General features: G+C 38.3%; 1 protein-coding gene across 2 annotated transcripts in view; it reads left to right on the top strand.

The window, feature by feature from the left end:
- The window catches only part of SLIT2 (slit guidance ligand 2), a 383,481-nt gene that overhangs the window by 338,668 nt on the left and 22,606 nt on the right, over positions 1-22,207 (top strand). For both annotated transcript variants that reach the window (XM_043438885.1, XM_043438884.1), the window contains 4 exons: positions 12,164-12,257; positions 17,725-17,862; positions 17,972-18,212; positions 21,798-21,928. In XM_043438885.1, coding sequence (XP_043294820.1) covers positions 12,164-12,257; positions 17,725-17,862; positions 17,972-18,212; positions 21,798-21,928 — 604 coding nt within the window. The remainder of the gene's footprint in view (positions 1-12,163; positions 12,258-17,724; positions 17,863-17,971; positions 18,213-21,797; positions 21,929-22,207) is intronic.

The raw sequence follows: 22,207 nt of genomic DNA, 5'->3' as shown, positions 1-22,207 counted from the left end.
TATCCTGATGACCAGGCTACCTTCCATTACATAGGGCAGGTGGGATACTGATGAATTTATGAAGCTAATGGGAAAGGCTCAAATTTCTCATCCAGGCACTAAAATGTATCAACTCTGGGGCCTCTCACAATCTTTAATGACATCTGTCCCACTTCATTTTGATGTTTGAGAATAATGTGGAAGAATGGAAGAATGTATAAGAAAACACTTGAAAATGTTAGATGTCTATACTCCAGAAATATCATGGGCTGTCATAGAGGACAAGTTCAAGTTTTCCATCATTTAATTTCAATTGTCATTGCTACAGTGACATAGTTTAGATGATTGATGTCATTCTCAATGATGGAGGAATTCTAACAAACTTTTGATAGAGAAAATTCTACCTAAAATAAGTTATATTCATGAAGGAAGTTTCTCCCCCAGTGGTTTTCAGTATTGTCTTTTTAAAAAATTATTATTATTCATTTTATTTACCATACTCACATCCAAAGGAAAAGATTTATTTACCAATAAGCCTTTGGTTTTCTTTGCCCTCTTATTATACTTTGAAGTATAAGGAAATATTGAATACTGAAGAACTCTTCAATTTGGCTGCCTTTTTTTAGGGTTTTTTGTATATTTTTGGATTTTTGTGATCTGTTATTAACAATGGCTCCTTCTCTCATTAATTATGCCTCAAGATGTGTAAAGGCTGTTTATCAGTGTCAATATAGTTGCAGTTGTACTTGCAGTCTGTTTTAACTAGAGAGAGTACTTTGGCAGCCTAATTATACTGTGTGGTTTGCATTCATCTTCCAACCTTTCAAACCTTCTTAAATGTATTTGAATCTTAGAAAAGATTTTAAGGATCCTATTTGCTGTGTAGTTAATAGACAAGGCCCATTGAGCCCAGAACAACAGTTTAGCTTAACCAAGCCTTAGTCAATATAATTTGGACTGATTTATTCTGAAAACAAAATTAAATATTTCTGCAGCTTTTGTGGTTGTTGGAATTGGCTGCATTATTTAGACATAATGTTCCAGCGAGGAAGTACTGAAAAACACCTCCTTTTTTGTTTATTTATTTGAAGAGGTAAATTTTTCCACTTAAAAAAATTCAAAAGATATTTATTGAGAAAATACATCATTCAGGATACTGTGCTCAGAATTGAAAGTGATATGAGAATACATAAAACATTAGCCCTTGTCAAGCTGTTTGGCTTTGATTCTTCATTGGAAGTTCAGATTAGGTCAGTTATTTCACCAGTACGAAGCAGTCATTTCTCATTCCAAGAAAGTGAATGGCAAAATATAGCTACTTGACTAGTTTTTAAATAAAGACAGTAGTTTCTGAATACAAAGTGTAATCAAACTTTCTGGCCAATGAGCATTATAGAGCCACACATTTCATATCATATAGAACAAAAGTGAGAATATAAAATGGTTTTCTTTTTTGAAACATATTAATTCCCACACTTATAATATATTTCCTTGAGCCTTCCTGTTTAGAATTATGATAAACTTTATCTCATGAGAGATTGCACTCTGGCAGTGTTCGTTATGTGGGTGTCCCATTTTGCACACCCTTTGAACCAAGAGGACATTTGTCAGTGGCTAATATATCTTCAAAAATTCACAGCCCCTCAAGATCAGTTCTCTATATTTCTATACTAACAGTTAGATTTGATTAAGTTTAGAGATGTGGGTATGCTCTGGATAGTTTACTGATCATATTATGAATGTCAGTTAACTATTGCTAATTGATAGAACAAATTTCAGGGTAGTAAACACAAGTAAGAAAGCATCAGATTATTGTTAAAAGGAACCTTTAAGAAGAATTAACTCTTTTATGAAAATAAGAAGCAGAAACTCTCTGCTCATAAGTAATTCTTTACTTACTGATGGAAATAAATTCATTTATTATTATCACTACTGATAGCGATACTGACTATTCGGATTGGCGACTGGGCATCTGCTCATGTTAATGTGCTCTGGTGCCTGGGATTATAACAATGAGCAAACCATGGAACAAATAGGACTGGCCTGGTTCAGTGAAAGAAGAGGAAACAAATACTTTTCTTTCAGGTCTGATTCAATTAACCTGTTCTGGAATGACTCCCATAATCCCATCAGCTGTGTCCACCATTTAATACAGTCCATCCGTCTCCCTGCAAGGTCTGTGAGAGGAGAGAGGATTGTATTCTTTATATGAATAAGAACAAATGAGAAATGTACAATTTTTAAGGAATTGCATGGAATTTTTTAAATTGGATAATGAAAAACAGGATAATGAAAATTCAGGTCTGTTTATCTTAATCTTTCTCAAACATGCCATTTACACTCATACTTCCTATTGATTCCAGAGTTCGTCCTCTCTGTTTCCCATTGGGAGAGTCATCATTTGGCAGACAAGATTATCAGGATACCTGAGTTAACAGGGTAGTCTCTCAAGTCCAGCCTGCAAGGGCATACTTGAGGCTGGGATCTCAGAACACAAATCTGCTACCAGTGTTCCTTACTCTCTCTTCTTTCTTATATTATCCCTTATGCCATCCAGGCCTCCTTCTCCTTAACATTTATAAAGTATTTTCCTCTGAAAAGCAATCAAATAAGTGCTGTCTTTCACATTTTTCAACAGCCATTGAGTATCTAATTTGTGGCAGATAACTTGCTGGCAAATATAATGACAATGAAGGGATACAAAACTATAAATAAAGCTATCCATCCCTTACCCTCAAGTAGTGTAACTTTAGGAAGTGAAATATCGATTTATTTACAGTAGGTTGCCTATTTTTGATAGCTTTCCTTTCTGTGCCAATTCATGCAGAGTAGAATTAGTAGCATTTTTCCAGGTTTTTCTTGACTGAAGGAAGCGCTCACAATGCAGATATTTGAAGAATGATGTGTTTGACCCTCCAGAACTCTGTGGCTGGGGAATGCCATCAGGAATTCAACCAGACTTCCTCCTTTGTTATAAGTGTATTTGAAAATGTCATAACAGATTAAATTTAACACTAGAATTCTGGTTCAGTTATCCAGATTGTGGTCATACGTTACCTTTCCATTTTTATTAATATCAATGATCCTTTCATATTAAAAAAGAAACTAGCTTGGTAAAGTTTATCAATAGGAATAAGAACAGGCTGCTGCGGAATCCTTCCCACCCCCTTCATACATCCATGGTCCCCTGAATGGACCCTGAGATTATTTCTGTTTCAGAGAAGAGAGAAACTAATCTGCTTATATTAGCAAAAACTAGTGAGAGTTAAGCATTCCAACGGTGTCATATGCCTATATCTAAAATCATTTGTTATGTTTGTAAATATGGCCAATTTGGACATACAGTGCTAATTTTTGGAAAAATATACATGAGATACTTACTAATTAAAACCCACACTTTCTTATTGCTCAGTTAGTGAAAAAAATGAATAATCAACAGAGTTGAGCTGGAAAATTCCTGGAACCCTGATCTAGGGACAACCTCTTCTCTGTTAAGCAGGTTTGAGAACTGAGTAAGCTTCTGCAAGTTACGCTGTTGCCTAAATTTCTTGGTAGATGGAAAGCAACTAATTGTCAATCCAACAGCTCTTCAAAAATGTCTTCTTTTCTAAATGGCACAGTTTACCTTGCCAAGAGAAGTCTCTTTAAGGGTAATAGTGAATTTTGCATCTGTGTGTATATTTTTCATTAATAAATAAAATAATAAATTATTCAGCCAGTTTGTAGGGCATGATGCTGTCCATATACCAGTCACTAAATGAAACTTAAGGGAAACTTAAGCATCTATCTTTGTCTCTAATTTTTCCAGATTTTAACTCCTCCAGAGTAAGGACTTTGTCATGTACATCCTTTTATTTGCTAATTCTAGTTCAAAATAGTTTCTCCCTAATATATTATTATGAAAATTGTTAAACTGAAGTTAAGTTTGAATTTTAGTCAAGTTAAACAGCCACTCCAGAATACATATAAAATAATTCTACTATATGTTGTTAATTTCCTCTTATACTATTCTTACTAGTTTCAGGAAAAATTTAATATTATCTCTCATGGATTATATGATCATTATTCGTTGATTTGACGAAGAATCACCACAGTTAAGAATTTTCAACAGTGCCATAAGTTAAACCAGTATATTTTAAGAAAAAGCATGTTTAAGAAATATGTCTTTATAGAAAATGTAAGTCGTTTTTAGTGACAAGGCTCAACTCAGGTGTCATCTACCTACCACAAGCTTTGATGACTTTGATGTAATATAATAAAACACTTTCAAGATTATTATTTTGTAATTAATGATAATAGAGATGTTGGTAGTTGTTTTTCATTGCAACTGTCATTCAAAGTTCAAACCAGTCTCCAGATTTATTGTCAAGTAGATGAAACAGAAATTAGACTCACTTTTCTACCCCCCCTCCACCACATAAGACAGTAGTTTATGAGTCTCTTGCCATTATCACCTTTTAACCCTAAAAGGAGGAGAATCTTCATTACTATTTGGGTGGCCTGTCCTGCAATCCTCACCATTTAATGCCAATGCCTCTTGGAGAGAGGGCCAAGGACTGACTGGTCCAAGTCAACCAAGACTCAGAGTGCTTCATGGAGAGGCATCCAACTCTGGCAGCGAATGGAGGGCTAAACCATGCTGATACGCTCTTTTCAAACCTTGACTCTTGAAGTGTAAAGGTCATGGTGTAAAGATCATGGCCACTTCCTCTCCTTGTTCATTGCTTATTACAGACACTGTTGGAGAAGCTTTAAAGAGTATTTCAGACATGGGAGAGAACAGTCACATGGAATGAAATAAAAAAGGAAAGAGGCGGAAAGAAGGGAGGGAAGGAAAGATGTAAGGAGAAAAAGAGAATGAGGGAAGAAAAGAAATAGTTGCATAAGTTGAAAGTTTTATTCCCCACTATAAACCCCCAGTAATTTAGAATTTACCAGCTATTTTGGTTTACTAGTGCTACTATAACAAACTATCACAAACTGGGTGATTTAAATTATAAGAATTTAATGTCTCACAGTTCTGGAGGTTAGAAGTCCAAACGCAAGGTATCGGTGGCATTAGATCCTTTTGAGAGAAGGATCTGTTGCAGACATCTCTGCTTGGCCTGTCGAAGGCCGTCTTCATTCTCTGTCCATTGTATGGGCTGCCCTCTGTGCCGGGTTTCCTTGTTCTATAGGAGCATCGTGGGCTTCCCCAGTGGCTCAGGGGTAATGAGTTCACCTGCGGTGCAGGAGCTGCAGGAGGCACAGGGTCAATCCTGGGTTGGGAAGATCCCCTGGAAGAGGCATGGCAACCCACTGCAGTGTTCTTGCCTGGAGAATCCCATGCAGAGAGTAGCCTGGCGGGCTACAGTCCCAAGGATTGCAAAGAGTTGGACACGACTGAGCACATTCACCTGTAGGGACATCAGCCATACCGGATTAGGGCCCACCTACAGACCTCATGTTAACCTGATTACTTCTGTAAAAGCCCTATCTCCAAATAAGATCCCATTCTGAGGTACTGAGGGACTGCACCATATTTTTGAGGGGGAACTAGGGGGAAACACAATTCAACCCATGACACTACATCACTATATTTCAAACTCTTGATTTTTGCCCCAGAAAACCTGATCTTTTCAGTGTTCTCCATGTCTCTGAAAGGTAGTTCCAGTCTTCATACCAGAAATCTAGAAGTTCCAGACAGTTTCCTCTCTCCCCTATGCCCACCCAATCCAACACCAGTTCCCATCTATTTTGTTTCCGAAATGTCTCTCCCGACTATCTACATCTCCTCTACGATCACCTGAGTACCGAGTCATCTCTCACCCATTTGTATTTGTCTCTGTTCAGTCCATCCTCCACTAGAGCCAGAATGTTCTTTCCAAGATACCGATGCCATCTGGCCATCCTCCATCATAAAACCCTTCAGTGGCACCCACTGCTCATTAAGTAAAGACATTCTACCTTGTGGCCCCTGGTACCCGCTGTGACCTTCTCTGCCACCATGCTCTCCCAGCTCACTCCCAGTGTCTCCGAGCTCATGTTTTCCATGTCACCTCCTGCATAGAACCTCTGCAAGTGCTCTTTATCCCCTCTTCACCTACAATCCAAGCCCTACTTCTTCAGAAAAGAAAAACACCTCCCTTAGTTGCCCTTCTAGAGCAAACCAGAGCACTTATTAGCCTTCATCACTCAGGCTATTTTATAGTTACTTGTGAAATTATTGGATCAATATCTTTCTCCTCCTCCTCTCATGTATGAGCTCCATGAGAACAAGGATATCATTTTTTTTATTCACCATCATACTCCTAGCATTAACACAAGTCTTCTTATATAGTATGTACTCAAAATATATGGTGATGTTAAAAATCTGGTAGTCGGCTACCAGAATCATTTGTTAAAAAAAATGCAAAGGCAGATCTCACCATAGATATCAGGCAAGAAGTTTGTGAAAGAGTTCTAAAACTATTTCAGTGAGTGTGGTAATAAGGAATGCAAATAAAAAGATGACTTAAGACACCAGAAGTACAAATGAAGATGAAGGAAGGGCTGCACGTGTTTAAGAAGTAGGGAACTTTAAAATTAGGTCCACGGATCTAAACTGAAGCAGGACACAGGGCCAGCTCCAGGCACTGTTTCCCGTAGGAATTATCAATTACACTGAGATTTCTGCCTCGTTGCAGTAATACGCACAGTATTGGTACCTCAGTGGAATTAAGGTACATGCCGACACTGTTCTTTCTCAGCACTGATGCAGTAATGTTGTTTGGTTCAGCTAAGGCATGATACTTCCTTTGCTGACTTGCTATCTGCCATCTCTTTAGAAGCACTTTGCCTTTAAAAAAAATTTTTTTATATAGCCACAGTTGACCTTGCACAACTTCAATTCCAGAACTTCATTTTACTCGTAAAGAACTGGGGCCCAGAACAATAAAATAGTTCACTTCTCTGCAACCAGTCCATTGTTTTATATCAAATAAGTCGCAGAAGATTATTCCAAGCAGGAACCCACATGTCATTTCACCCAAGTGATAATCGTTTCTCCCCAGGATCTCTTTATGCTGGTTCACTCTTCACTCCAAACAGAGCATTAACTCTGATGATCCAGCTTTTACTGCTCCACCCACAAGGTGACCGTAGCATTTGTCACCCAAAGCAGGGCATGTGTATGTGAGTGCATGGGGACACTATTGAAAATCACCTTGGGACAGCAGGTATAACGCAGGACTGTCCGGAGCAAGCCAGGGTGTACAGTCATATTACTGCTACATCGGGTCCTTCAGAAAGACCACATATACAGATGCTCAGTAAGCAGTGGGTTACATCTTCTTCTGGACTCTGAGGATAACTTGTGAGAGTGGGCATCTCTCCTGCCTTACTGCGTCAACAGCAATCATTAGCATAACTGTAGAACGTAATCATTTCAAACCTCACTGTCTGCCGTACTTAACTGACAGACACAATCAGGAAGAGGTGATCTAAAACCTAGATGTCACTTTCTTACCAAAAAAAAAAAAAAACTTCTGTTTAGGACACGTGCTGTTCTTTCTTCACAATTTTCAGTTGATCATTCACTAACTTCTGTAATCTTGAGAAAGTAACAGTACATTCCCTGGCTGACTCCTCTATTTCTTCTCTAAACAGAGGCAACCAGCCAACACACACACACAGAGCTTTGCCTTCTCATCAACAAAAATCACTGGAAGCTGGAAGCACAAAGAAGATTAATTTGCTCGTCTGATCAAAAGTGAAATCACAAATGTCAGGCAACGATTGGGTTCTATGCTATTGTTTTGTCATTGGGGACTTTTAAGGGCTCAGGATGAAGTCAAATAAATAGGATTTCCTGGGATTTTGTGGAGTTGATTGGAGCCAAATTATGAATCCAATGTTTGCCTAGACTCTGTCTCTTGAGGGATTCATGAGCACCGAAATTTAACCTGTATCTAAACACATTGCCCTTAACCATTCCAATGGCCTGACATACCTTCCCCTCAATGCCATGTTAGAAATGTAAAGACCTGCTTATAAGTTAATAGATCATAGTTCACCTTTCCATCCATTCTGTCATTTCACACACTCCATCATTTCAGGAGAGGAGGGAGCCCTTAATGATATGATATCAAGAAGGCCTTGGATCATCAAAAAAAGAAAAGAAACAGATTCAGTTACTTTCCTTTCCTTTATTTTCCCCCTAATTTTTCCACTAACACAGCACTAGCTCTGACTATACATATGCCAAAAAGAAGAAGTGCATAATGTCCTCTCAATACTGTGAAGTTTGGGAGAAATAGTTCAGTAGTATTAATAATTAAAGCATATGAGTGCATTACTATTAGAGCCTTTTGTTTCCATTCTTCTCAGAAATCTAACACAGTGTTCAAATGTCCAGTTTTCCTTTTACTGGTTTAGGACTAGATAAACCTTCCTGCATTTGTCTATGGAGCTTGCTTCATTTCCCATTTTATATTAAACTTCTATATCTTACCACTGTGAGATGTTATGTGAAAGCTGACTTCCCCCAAATACAGCAGAACACAATATAATTAGAAGAAATTCAAGGAACAGTTCAATGAAAACACTTACTTTTAATATTTAAAAAGTGTTTAAGTGATGTTTAAAGGAAAGAACATAAGCTAGTTATTGTTAATGATGAGTGGCTAATCATTAAGTAGAAATTAAAGAGAAAAAATATCTAAAGGTGGAAGTGAAAGAAGTTGGATATAGGTCAACAAGATAGAGTTCTTTCCTTAAAAGGCATGAATGTTTCTTTCAATAAATATTATTTTATTATGTCATTATCCCAAACCCTAGAGAGATATAAAGACAAATATTCAAAACACGTTGCTCTCAATGATCTTCCAATCAAAGAAAAGAAATGAGATAAACACTAATGAATACCCAGTGCACCCAAAGCAGTAGAACCCTACAAGCTTACCTTATATGGTTGTCATGAACATTAAGCAACTACATATTTATGCAATGTTTAATTAAAGCAGTCTGATACACAGTGTGCATGCATGCTCAGTCATGTCCAACTCTTTTTGACCCCGTGGACTGTAGCCCACCATGCTTCTCTGTCCATGGAATTTTCCAGGCAAGAATACTGGAGTGGATTGCCATTTTCCTTCTCCAGGTAGTCTTCCCAGTCCAGGAATTGAACTCACGTCTCTTGCATCTCCTGCACTGGGAAGATCTTTACCACTCTTTACCACTGAGCCACCTGGGAAGCTCGTCCCTGATACACAGCAGTAAGCACTGTTATACATGTTTATTAAGTCAATAAATAAATACATAAAATACATGTGCCTTAAGAGAATCACAAGCAAACATGATATATAGAAATTATTGAAACAAATTGATGTATAATGCCACCCTTAATGACATGTAACAGATGGTTGAAAAGATCCAGGAAGATTTCATAAAGAATAGGTTATATAATGGATGAGAAAATTGATAGCAGAACTTACTAAAGCTACTAAGGCAAAAGGAAGCACCATTAACCCAGGCATAGAGTTGAGATAAATTCATAACATAGTGAATAGACACAGGTGACAAGAATATAGGGTGGAAGATTGGGCTTTAAAAGTAAGTCAGGCAGTAATGGGAAACAGATAATGCTTTGTATTATTTGTTAGTATTATCATATTTGGTGATACTTAAATGAAGATAAATCCTTTGGAAGTAACCAGCCAGTTTTACCAGAGTCAAATGTGCAGCTATGTGATGGTCACAATGATCTATCATACACAACTTTAGCAATTAGCATTGCTGTTCTGATGGCTAAAGTAATTAGTATAGTTGTTAGTCTTGATCAATGTGTTGCTATGGATTCTTATGGGCTTCCCAGGTGGCTCATTTGTTAGAATCCACCTGCCAATACAAGAGACCTGGGTTCAGTCCCTAGGTCAGGAAGATCCCCAGGAGAAGGGAATGGATACCCACTCCAGTAATCTTGCCTGGAGAATCCCACGGACAGAGGAGACTGGCAGGCTACAGTCCATGAGGTCACAAAAGAGTCAGACATGGTTGAGTGACTAAACAACAACAACATGCTATTCTTTTAAGATAGATCCCTTATAAAATAATGAAATCTTGATATTGAGGTAGCTTTCACATGTAAGCTGGCATGCTCAGTCTTAAAGCTGTTGTTTAGTCAACAGTTTCTTAGACTGATCTCCTTTCTCACTCCTTTCCACCTTAAGTTTATGGAGAAATACTTAACAGAGAATAAAGGGTTGACTCCTGTTTTCTTCTCTTAGAAATGAAGTTCTTACTCTATGTTCTGTCTCCAGCTCAGACTTTCTCTGCTGGTAGACTGGGAGCTGACTAAGAACAGAGTCCATTACATCCATCCTTGTAAGCCCCCGCATCCAGTCCAATATCATCTAGTACATCCTTGTGAACTGTGGTTTAGAATGTCTTAATTGGATTGGATTGGATTGGATTGGATTGGATTGGATCACAATGAATAAGAAGTAAAGCATTTCCTCTTATCATTTTTCAAATAACTTTTTATTTGGGTATAAAGTGAAGCATACATAGAATAATATTTAAACTGCCTTAGATATAGACTACTGTAAAGAGTCTGTATCCAACTGGATAGATTTAATTTGAAAACTGACAGCAGTTTCATCACAGTAGCTTGATAGATTATAATGAATACATTCCATCAAGCTGTATCATTTAAAGTAATACTAGTTGAAAGTAAAAAGCTTTAAATAAACCCTATTTAAAAATAGCTCATCATGTATATGTTGATAAAAACTCTTTGTATCACAGATTTAAAGACACAGAAAGTCTCCTTATGAAAGAAATATATGAGACTTTTAGTGCAATTAGTTCTCTTTAAGAGACAGGAAAAAACCTAATTATCATACACCGCATTGATGTAATTCCAAGCTTAGTACATGTATGCATTTAAATCATGGGAAAAGATCCTTGAAGTGTAAATGATATACCAAATTTAGCTGTTAGGCAACTATTTCTACCATTTGGCAAAGTATACCTTAGAAGAACAGTCTGTAACAAAGAGATTTGCTTCAAAATCCTGATTTTTTAACCAATGCTGCTTTAAATCTACACACTTTGAACACATAAAAGTTCTAATTGTTTCTTGGAAATGAACAGCAGCTGCCTATAGATGTATCGCTTTATTCATTTATTTACTGCATATAAAATCATTTAAAGGTAAGGTAGAAAAGGAAAAAACTTTTAAATCTTACATCTTTCCCGCCATCTTAAAAATCTCACACAATGATCAGGAAAGTGTTCTCACTGAAAATCGTATTTGGTCCAATGTGTCTGAAAATAATATATGATTGTGTTATTTGTATATGAAGAAATCTCCTTAGAGATAATCAGACATGCAATTCAGCACAGAGAGTCTAGAATTGACATGGTTATGCTTGTAGTTCTTATTTATGGATGACAATTATTCTTTATAAACTAGTTGATGGAAAGAATCGTACGTTCTCTATCTTGATTGATTCTCCTTTTGCTGTTTTCTTTCTGTTGTGATGGATGTAGCTGAGGCGTATTCTGTTGAGCCGTTCCAATAAGTCATAAAAGGGAAACAGCCTTTTTTTCTGGGCTTATAAGACCTTGGAGACCCTGAAGATTTGAGAGTTATTTTTTTTTTTTCAAACATAAAACAACAGAATGAGCCAAATATAAAAGGATACCTACCAAATGATTCTATTTACATCAAGCTCAAAAACAGGCACAAATAATCTTTGCTCAGGGTAGTGGTTACTTATCCTTGGAGTCAAGCCTCTGGTAAATGATGATGGTAAATGGTGTGTTTTCAGATATGGATGCTGGTTATATGAATGGGTTCAGTCTGTGACCATTTGTTAGCTATTCGTTTATCTTTTGAATATATGTTATACCTCAATAAAAAGTCCAAATAAAAAAGGATAAAAGAATAAAAATTTAAAAGCATACATATTTCCTTTTCCTCCAGTATACTACATTGTAAAGGGGCTCCTACTAGTCACAGTTTACAATAGTTGTGTTGTCCCAAGTCATAGAAGTGTTTAGCAGCAGAGCCAGCATTTTGGATCTTTTGCTTCCATGTCTTGTGATTTTTTATTTTTGCCAATCACAAGTTATGCTTACCTCTCAGACCCATGACACGGCCTACTGGCAGGAAAGCTTTTAATCTTTCTCTATGACCTAATGCCATTTGCCCTGTTAACAGGAGAGTTGTGTGAGGAGAAACTGGACTTCTGCGCCCAGGACTTGAACCCCTGCCAGCATGACTCCAAGTGCATCCTGACGCCAAAGGGATACAAGTAAGTCTGAGGCTGCCTTGAGGCTCATGACTGGGGGAGTAGGGCCTTTCTTTTTTCATTATTTAGGTATTTATTATTTATTTGGCTACACCAGGTCTTAGTTGTGGCATGCATGATCTTTGATCTTTGTTGCAGCGTGTGGGATCTAGGTCCCTGACCAGGGATTGAACTTGGGCTCCCTGCATTGAGAACTCAGAGTCTTAGCCACTGGACCACCAGGGAAGTCCCAAGGAGGGCGTTAGGTTAAGGAACCCTCTTCTTTCAGAATCTAGCTTCACACCTTTGCTCAGGATTTACAGGGCATTTTCTCCAGGGTTATTGGCATTTTTATAAATGTTTATTTACAGTATGAGCTTTTTTTTAGTACAACAGAGTTTCCTTTTGTTCTGTGATTTTTCAAGGGAAGTTTTGTATGAAATGAAATGGCCTGTGAATGTGTGTGTGTGTGTGTGTGTGTGTGTGTGTAATCACTCAATCATGTCCGACTCTTTCCAACCCCATGGACTATACAGTCCCTGGAATTCTCCAGACCAGAATACTGGAGTAGGTAGCTATTCCCTTCTCCAGGGAATATTCCCAACCCAGGGATCAAACCCAGGTCTCCCACATTGCAGGTAGATTCTTTACTAGCTGAGCCACCAGGGAAACCCAAATAAATTCATAATATCTACTAGATGCTTTGTTACCCGAATGGAAGTCATCTTTGGTCAAATAAGAAGTTTAAATTAATGTAACTGAAAATGTTTTGGTCTGCAATAATACTTTAGCTACCCAAAGGGAGGACGCAGAGTGACCACGTGTCCCAGGTTGCCTTGGTACAATCCGCTTACGTCTGTTGTCTCAGTGTACTTAATATTTAGTGTCTCCTTCACTCATGTGCATGTTGGGTGGGGTGATAAGGCATCCAGTCATGCCAGCTAGCAGTCTTCCCAAAATATGTTTCGTATCAAATGAAATTATTCCTTTGCCACAATTCTGTAATATTTTTGTTTGTTTTTTGGGTGTTTGTTTTGTTTTGTTTTTTCATTTTTCCCCAAACTTATTTATTTTTAATTGAAGGAAAATTGCTTCACTGTATTGTGTTGGTCTCTGCCAGGCATGACCACGAGTCAGCCATAGGTGTACATGTGTCCCCCCCCTGTTTGACCTCCCTCCCACCGCCTACCCCTTTGCAGCCTTCTAGGATGTTACAGAGCCCTGGTCTGAGTTCCCTGAACCATACACCAAATTCCCATTGGTTATCTGTTTTACGCATGGAAGCATATACACTGTCATGTGTAGAATTCTGTGATATTTTAAGGATCTATCAACAGCAACTTCTTTTCTTAGCCAGGCAGTAGTTTGGAAATCATCCCGTAGGAACCCTTTATCTTACACACGAGGAAACCATGACCCAGAGAGCTCCGTGGCTGTCCAGAGGCCTCAGTGTTACTCAGGGGTACAGCTGGAGCTGGATTTTATACTCCCCAGCTGGGTGGTTTTTCTACTACAGGCTACCTCTGAGAAGGTTTACACTTTATCACCGTGGCAGGTTGTTTGTTACAGAAGATAAGCTGGATTCTCAGAAATGATACTGTAAGGCTCAGGTTGAGCTGTGCCTACAGGAGACAACTAGCAAAGAGCAATACTTGTTTCTTTTTTGTTCTTTTAATTTTTTTTATTTTTTCATTTTAATTGGAGGCTAGTTGCTTTATAATATTGTAGTGGTTTTGCCGTACATTGACATGAATCCGCCATGGGTGCACATGTGTTCCCCATCCTGAACCCCCCTCCCACCCCACTGCCCCTCCCATCCCTCTGGGTTGTCCCAGTGCACTGGTTTCTTTACCCAGTATTTACTGAGCCTCTGCCATGCGTCAGGGCGTGTGCTAATATTGCCATCGTTTGTTTTTATGGAGCTTTATGGCTATTCACCCTCTCATACTCAGGCTTAGTTGCCATAGGATTCAGAGAATTAAAAATTACTCAGGTCAGTTTTATAAGAATAGGTGGATTAGAGCTGGGACAACATATTAATACTTGTCAACAGATTATTGAATATTCCAAGTTGAGTGGGAGATGGGGTCACATCACCTGACCCCTACTGCCTTTCGAAGATCAGTCTGAGTAAAATACTTACTCTCAAGTTTCATTTAGAGAATATTTTAATTCAATTTGATTTAAAATTCATTATTTTAGAATATACAGTTGCAGCACCTGCTGATTTTATTTGATGCTTTTTTAAAAGAAAATATATTTGATTCTACTTTTCATATTTTAGTTTCCAACAGTATGTGGGAAAAACAAAAGTCTTATTGAAATCTTTATTTTATACAAAATTCTGCGTTGCATTTTGTTCTTCCAAATACATAGGTATATTATTTTAAGTCTTAATGTCTTTGATCTCCCCTTAATGAATTTGGCAAATTGAACTTCCATCATTTACATAACAAATATTGTCATTTCTTAGAGAAATTAATCAGTAGAGCAGATGGTTTTACAGAAGGACTTATCTGCTGGACAGGTTTCACAAAGCTTTGTGAATTGTAATTACAAGATAGACTGTTAGTCAAACTTAAAGGAAACCATTCAAAAATAAGTTCATCTTCAAAAAGCCTACCCTTAATTCAGTGTCTTTAATTACTATCAATTAGATTGCATGCTCCTTATAGTGCATTTTACTGGATTAAACATTAACTGATTTGGGAACCCATGGTTTTCAGCAGTGATTTGTGAGTTTGTATGTCGTTTAGCAGGAAACAGGATAAATCATAGTGTTTGCTATTAATCCCATATTATGAATAACTGCACCTTGTGGGAAAGGAAGTTGCAAAAAAGTAAGTGGACTCAGAGACCAAAATTATGTGAGGCTGCTGAAGGAAATTTCTACCAACAAATATTGTTGGGACAAGTTGTACTGTTTCTTCAACTACATTTTCTTATTACTAAGCTAATAGAGCTGGTTTTAGTTCTCTTGCTTTATTCTATACCTCATAAATCTCCTAAATTGCTTTGAGATATTCTTAGACTATGATATGCCGTAAGTAGAATTTTCAAGCATACATCTTACTTAGTCAGCTTTGGGGCTTCTAAACGATATATTTTATAGTCTTTGCTTTCTTCCTTGTTCCTTGTCAGATAATAGAGTTCAGGGAATGTGACACATTTTATTGATAATGTAAACTTTAAGGAATTCATAATTAAATATTTTCTTCCTGTTTTGAAACTCTGCCTGAGGAGTCAAAGAAAGGCCAAAATGTTGGTCATGATGTGACTCCGAGTTCTAATGGGCTTGAAAAATAGTATCTGTCGAGAAAAGAATATAAAATAGCTCTTAGACAGCCTCTTTGGTGAATACGTGGTTCTCTTATCTTTTACTTTGATTTCTCTTCTCAGATAAATAATTCAGAGTGTTTCAAAGCATTTCTTCTTTCTTTTAATGCTCTGTACTTGAGCAGCTCTGCTCACATTAACATTGATGGAAGCCCTTTTCTCAGGCCTTGTCCATCTAGTTGAGAATGTCTATGGCCATTTAGAATCCATTTAACTTCAGGCTTGTTTACTTTGCTTTGTTATGATTTAGCACTAAAACCACTGGCTCTAGAGCAAGCATGCTTATGCAGTGAGCTCATTTCATTTCTTAATTCATACATGCAAGGCTAAGTCTGTGGTGCCCTTAGATGGTATATACTCCCATTTATTTTAATTCATCAGTTCTCCAGTAACTCCTAAATACTGATTTTGCATTTTCAGGCAAAACCTTTGGCATTCAATAATATCCACGTTCACTAGAGTGTTTTTAATTATTCTCATTCACTTACATCTTAATGGCTTTGAAATAGAAAAGTAAATAATTAGTACAGTCTAAACCATGAAAAGATTTTTTTTTAGAATTATAAAGAATTACATAGAATTATTTTTTAAAATTTACTTATTGATCATGTATTATATATAAAATGCTATGCAAATTATTTTGTAGATAATATTTTTATTTAAACTTTTAACAAACACCTGTGGGGTGGAAATTACTATATATGTGTTATAGATGGGAGTAGCACATAGATTAAGCAATGTAGTCAAGATTACATACACTTCATAATGAAACCAAAATATGAACACAGCTCTGCCTAATTGCAAAGTCTAAATACTATTAGGCTAAAATAATTTCCTGGTTTTTTTGGTTTTTTTTTGTCAGTAAACCCTTTCTTAAACTCCAAACAGAAATACTCATGGAAGCCAGTGTGTAAAACTAATGAATCACAGCAGTAACGTGTTGTTGGGTGGTGGGATACAGAGGGAAGCTGCCAGAAGCCCCCTCCCTATTTATGGCCATATCTGTAGGAGTGCCAATAGCTTCACAAAGCATAGTTTTATAATCACTGCACATGCCATATTGCTTTTCTCTGAGCACCTTTAAAGTACTGTGTAAAATAAATCTTAAAAAAAAAAAAATAAAGTACTGTGTCTTGGTGTCATAGATAGAATTCCAGTGGTCGGCACTGATGAAAAAGTTTTTAAAGGGAATGCCAAGTAACTAATTTAACAGCATAGAACTATGGTTAGAAATTCAGGCTTCTTACCAGATTGCTTGGGTTCAGTTCCTGACTATGGCACACCAGTTGGATGTCCTTGGGCAAGGCAGTTTGTGGCTTGTTTCCTCACTTGTAGCAAGGAGGCATGATGTCACCAATGTCACATGGCTGTGGAGAGAATTCAGTGAATCCATGTATGAAAAAGTGACTAGAACAGGCCCTGAAGCAACATGCTCAGAGAACATCAGCTGTATTATCATCCCTGGTTCTTCAGCAGCTGTGCAGCCAGACCATCCCTTCTGCCCCACACCACCAGAGTGAACAGTCTGAAAAGCTGTCCAGGATTGGGTCCCAGGAATTCAGTACCACCTTCCCTGCTCCACCCAGTTAGGTCAGCCCCCATTCTGCCCTAACAGTAGTCTGGATTCATGATGAATTAGAGAGTATTTAATGCTAATATGTTTGCTTTTCATAATATTATATTTTACTCTAATGTATCCAGTCTCTATTGGAAAATTAAAAATGTTAATTGTTCTTAAAAATTTGCTTAAGGTTCTTAATACGTTTTACAACACAACACTTTTATCATGTCAGTACTCAGATGAATTAGCTGGAAATAGAGGACACCATAGTCAAATAGAGTGAGGGAAGAAGAGAGGGAGGAAGGGAAAGAGGAAAGAGTGAACCCCAGTGCGATTAGTCTAATCTTATTTGGATTGTGGAGGCATGCTGTCATCTGAGAGGGGAAATTGCTGTTCCTCTGAGAGATCACAGTGAGAAACGTGGAAGGCTTCGCAGATCAGTACTGTTTTCTAGGCATCTGCTAATGTTTAGGCTTTATGAGCCTGTTCTAAATGTTTTTTCGAAGACAGTACCAGTTTCCTAGAGGAAACACAACTGTTGTGCTCATTTTGGCTCAGTGAGGTTTGAAACTATTTACCTGCTTGTTCAAACAGATGTGACTGCACCCCAGGATATGTAGGAGAACACTGTGACATCGACTTCGATGACTGCCAAGATCACAAGTGTAAGAACGGAGCCCACTGCACCGATGCGGTGAACGGTTATACCTGCACCTGTCCTGAAGGCTACAGGTAACAGTGCAAGTGAATATTTGTATTTTGAGTATTATAGGACTCAGTTCATATTGGCAATTAAGTAACATCTAGTCAATGTATTTTTTTTTTCCTATTCATTCTTCAGTGGCTTGTTTTGTGAGTTTTCTCCACCCATGGTTCTCCCTCGTACCAGCCCCTGTGATAATTTTGACTGTCAGAATGGAGCTCAATGCATCATCAGGATCAATGAGCCAATATGCCAGTGTTTGCCTGGCTACCAGGGAGAAAAGTGTGAAAAACTGGTCAGTGTGAATTTTGTAAACAAAGAGTCTTATCTTCAGATCCCTTCCGCCAAGGTCCGGCCTCAAACAAACATCACTCTTCAGGTAAGGTTCCCCCACTACCAAGAGCTGATCTCATCTGAAATCAGGTCAGCTTCCTAGCATAAATGTGCCTGGCGGTTTGTGAGTGATGTTATTTCTTAAACGGACAGTTACATATGGCATAGCACAATGATAGATAATGCTGCTTGTGTGAAAAGTTCCTGTTAGTCTCTCTAACATTTCTGCCTGTCAAACCTAAATGGACACCAGGTATTTTTATTCACTACTTGATCACATAAAATACACACACACACACACACACACACACACACACACACTCACACTGAGAAAGAGAGCAGCAAAATATCTTTATTTTGTGCTTAGGTAATGGCTTACCATGTGGCATAGTGTGAAAGAACCCTCCTGCCAATGCTGGGTATGTGAGAGACGCGGGTTCGATCTCTGGGTGGGGAAGATCCCCTGGAGGAGGGAATGACGACCCCTACGGTATTCTTGCCTGGACAATCCCATGGACAGAGGAATCTGGCAGGGTCGCGAAGAGTCAGACACAACTGAAGTGACTTAGCATGCACAGTGCCATTTGATTCATTTATTTCTGTGGCTCTGCGGTTCAAGTTTTTTTACAGTGGGAAGCTGGGCGGAGTGGGGAGCTTTCCTTAGGAAATCTGTAGCTGACAAGAGCGCAAATGAGACAGAAAACACCTTGACAGAATATTCAGCCAAGTGTCATTTAACTTCCAATTGAATTTACAAACTCAAATTTTAAGTCTTTCTACCAAGTCACCATTTACCTTTGAGCAAGTCATTCAGACCCCTATAGACAAGGTTAGGCTAGATTCAGTTCAGTTCAGTACAGTCACTCAGTAATGTCTGACTCTTTATGACCCCATGAATCACAGCATGCCAGGCCTCCCTGTCCATCACCAACTCCCGGAGTTTACGCAAACTCATGTCCATCGAGTCAGTGATGCCATCCAGCCATCTCATCTTCTGTCGTCCCCTTCTCCTCCTGCCCCCAATCCCTCCCAGCATCAGGGTCTTTGCCAATGAGTCAACTCTTCGCATGAGGTGGCCAAAGTATTGGAGTTTCAGCTTCAACATCAGTCCTTCCGATGAACACCCAGGATTGATCTCCTTTAGGATGGACTGGTTGGATCTCCTTGCAGTCCAAGGGACTCTCAAGAGTCTTCTCCAACACCACAGTTCAAAAGCATCACTTCTTCGGTGCTCAGCTTTCTTCACAGTCCAACTCTCACATCCATACATGACCACTGGAAAAACCACAGCCTTGACTAGACAGACCTTTGTTGGCAAAGTAATGTCTCTGCTTTTTAACATGCTATCTAGGTTGGTCATAACTTTCCTTCCAAGGAGCAAGCGTCTTTTAATTTCATGGCTGCAATCACCATCTGCTGTGATTTTGGAGCCCCAAAACATAAAATCTGACACAGTTTCCACTGTTTCCCCATCTATTTCCCATGAAGTGATGGGACCAGATGCCATGATCTTAGTTTTGTGAATGTTGAGCTTTAAAGCCAACTTTTTCACTCTCCTCTTTCACTTTCATCAAGAGGCTATTTAGTTCCTCTTCACTTTCTGCCATAAGGGTGGTGTCATCTGCATATTTCTCCTGGCAATCTTGATTCCAGCTTATGCTTCTTCCAGCCCAGTGTTTCTCATGATGTACTCTGCATATAAGTTAAAGAAGCAGGGTGACAATATACAACTTTGACGTACTCCTTTTCCTATTTGGAACCAGTCTGTTGTTCCATGTCCAGTTCTAACTGTTGCTTCCTGGCCTGCATATAGGTTTCTCAAGAGGCAGGTGAGGTGGTCTGGTATTCCCATCTCTTTCAGAATTTTGTACAGTTTATTGTGATTCACACAGTCAAAGGCTTTAGCATAGTCAATAAAGCAGAAATAGATGTTTTTCTGGAACTCTCTTGCTTTTTCGATGATCCAGCAGATGTTGGCAATTTGGTTCCTCTGCCTTTTCTAAAACCAGCTTGAACATTTGGAAGTTCACGGTTCACGTATTGCTGAAGCCTGGCTTGGAGAATTTTGAGCATTACTTTACTAGCGTGTGAGATGAGTGCAATTGTTTGGTAGTTTGAGCATTCTTTGGCCTTGCCTTTCTTTGGGATTGGAATGAAAACTGACCTTTTCCAGTCCTGTGGCCACTGCTGAGTTTTCCAAATTTGCTGGCATATTGAGTGCAGCACTTTCATAGCATAATCTTTTAGGATTTGAAATAGCTCAACTGGAATTCCATCACCTCCACTAGCTTTGTTCGTAGTGATGCTTTCTAAGGCCCACTTGACATCACATTCCAGGATGTCTGGCTCTAGGTGAGTGATCACACCATCATGATTATCTGGGTCGTGAAGATCTTTTTATACAGTTCCATGTATTCTTGCCACCTCTTCTTAATATCTTCTGCTTCTGTTAGGTCCATACCATTTCTGTCCTTTATCGAGCCCATCTTTGCATGGAATGTTCACTTGGTAGCTCTAATTTTCTTGAAGAGATCTCTAGTCTAGGCTAGCTTAGGGATCATAAATTTACATGAGGCAGATTGGGGCTGCATGTTTGTTTTATCTGTTCAGCAAGATATTTCAATATGTTTTTCATTCAAATGTGTGTAGCCAAGTTCCTGTGACCCTCTTCCTTATTCGTTTTACCCTGGCACTCCAGCAAGGGGCCAAGGCTTCTTGAGAAGTCACGAGGAATGGGACCCCGGAAGGCAGGCTGACGTTTTTTAAAAAGCCTGCCTCCCTAACTTCCAGCATTTGCCACCCAGATTGTTATGAGAAGTACTCAGTGGTGTTTGGGCTTAAGTCTTAAAATCCTGAAAAAGTCAGAAAGCAGAATAAAAACAGATTTCCCCCAATCATGGCATAATTTAACATGCAACATGAAACTCCATTGTGCTCAATACAATCGCATTTCACATATACCTTAAAAAGAAAAATCCATAACAGGAGCAAAACGAACAGGTAAGTGAAAATCTCCCACAAAGGAAGTTCTAAGCACATTCAGTAATGTTAAGAGCTTCTTTATTTTTTTTCTTTGGGGACTGGCTTCCTTTTTAAAATTTATTTATTTTTTACTTGAAGCATATTGTGTTTCTTATTATTCTTTTTAATGGAAAGGAAATGTAGTGATTTTATTCCTGATTAGATTTTATCATTGTTGACTGAGACAATATAGCTTAATATATAAGAGGGGAAACTTGATTCACATTAGGCACTGTGAACTTGATATGGAAAATATTTTTCAATTTTAATTTTCTGAAGTATAAATTGTGTAATGTCCTTATTTTTGCATATTTCATAGGACATGAATCATTAAGCTTTAACATTGCTAATATGCGTGGAAAGAGAATAAATATGTGTTTATGAATTTGAAAAACATTTTGAAGTTCTTTATGAATTTATTTATAACAAAGTAATCCAGGAAGGGGTCATCTTTCAAGTAATCATTTCAGTGTGTATTAGTATTTTCTCAGACCCGTAAAGAAGAAATAAACTAGACTAAAACCTCTTCACTAGGAAGTCTTGTTTCTTCTTAATGAAGTATGTATGAACAACTATTCACCCTACTAATGTCAAGGTTACTTCCCACCAGATTGCCACAGATGAAGACAGTGGAATCCTCCTGTATAAGGGTGATAAAGACCATATCGCTGTAGAACTCTACCGAGGACGAGTTCGTGCCAGCTATGACACCGGCTCCCACCCAGCTTCTGCCATTTACAGGTGAGGACTTCTCAGTTACTGATAAAGGTGAAAACAGTTGCTTAATGCAGAACTGCTTTCCTTCTATTATTGTGTTATGCGGTGGGGGGGAGGAATAATTTGACTACAGCAGACTTTGTAAGTATGTTAGAGGCCTGGCAGTAACAGCATACTCAAGTTGGATAATTGAGGAAAGATTTATTAGATGACTATTTACAAAGATTGGTTGGGACAGTGGAGTGATCTGAAGTTAGTAACTCAGGATATTGCTCCTGCCCAGGGGCTTGAAGGAAAGAGGGG

This window comes from Cervus canadensis, chromosome 19 (assembly GCF_019320065.1).
Source record: "Cervus canadensis isolate Bull #8, Minnesota chromosome 19, ASM1932006v1, whole genome shotgun sequence".
In the NCBI taxonomy this organism is placed as follows: Eukaryota; Metazoa; Chordata; class Mammalia; order Artiodactyla; family Cervidae; genus Cervus; species Cervus canadensis.
Note: the sequence above shows the minus strand (reverse complement) of the source record. Positions and strands in the feature narration are given on the sequence as shown.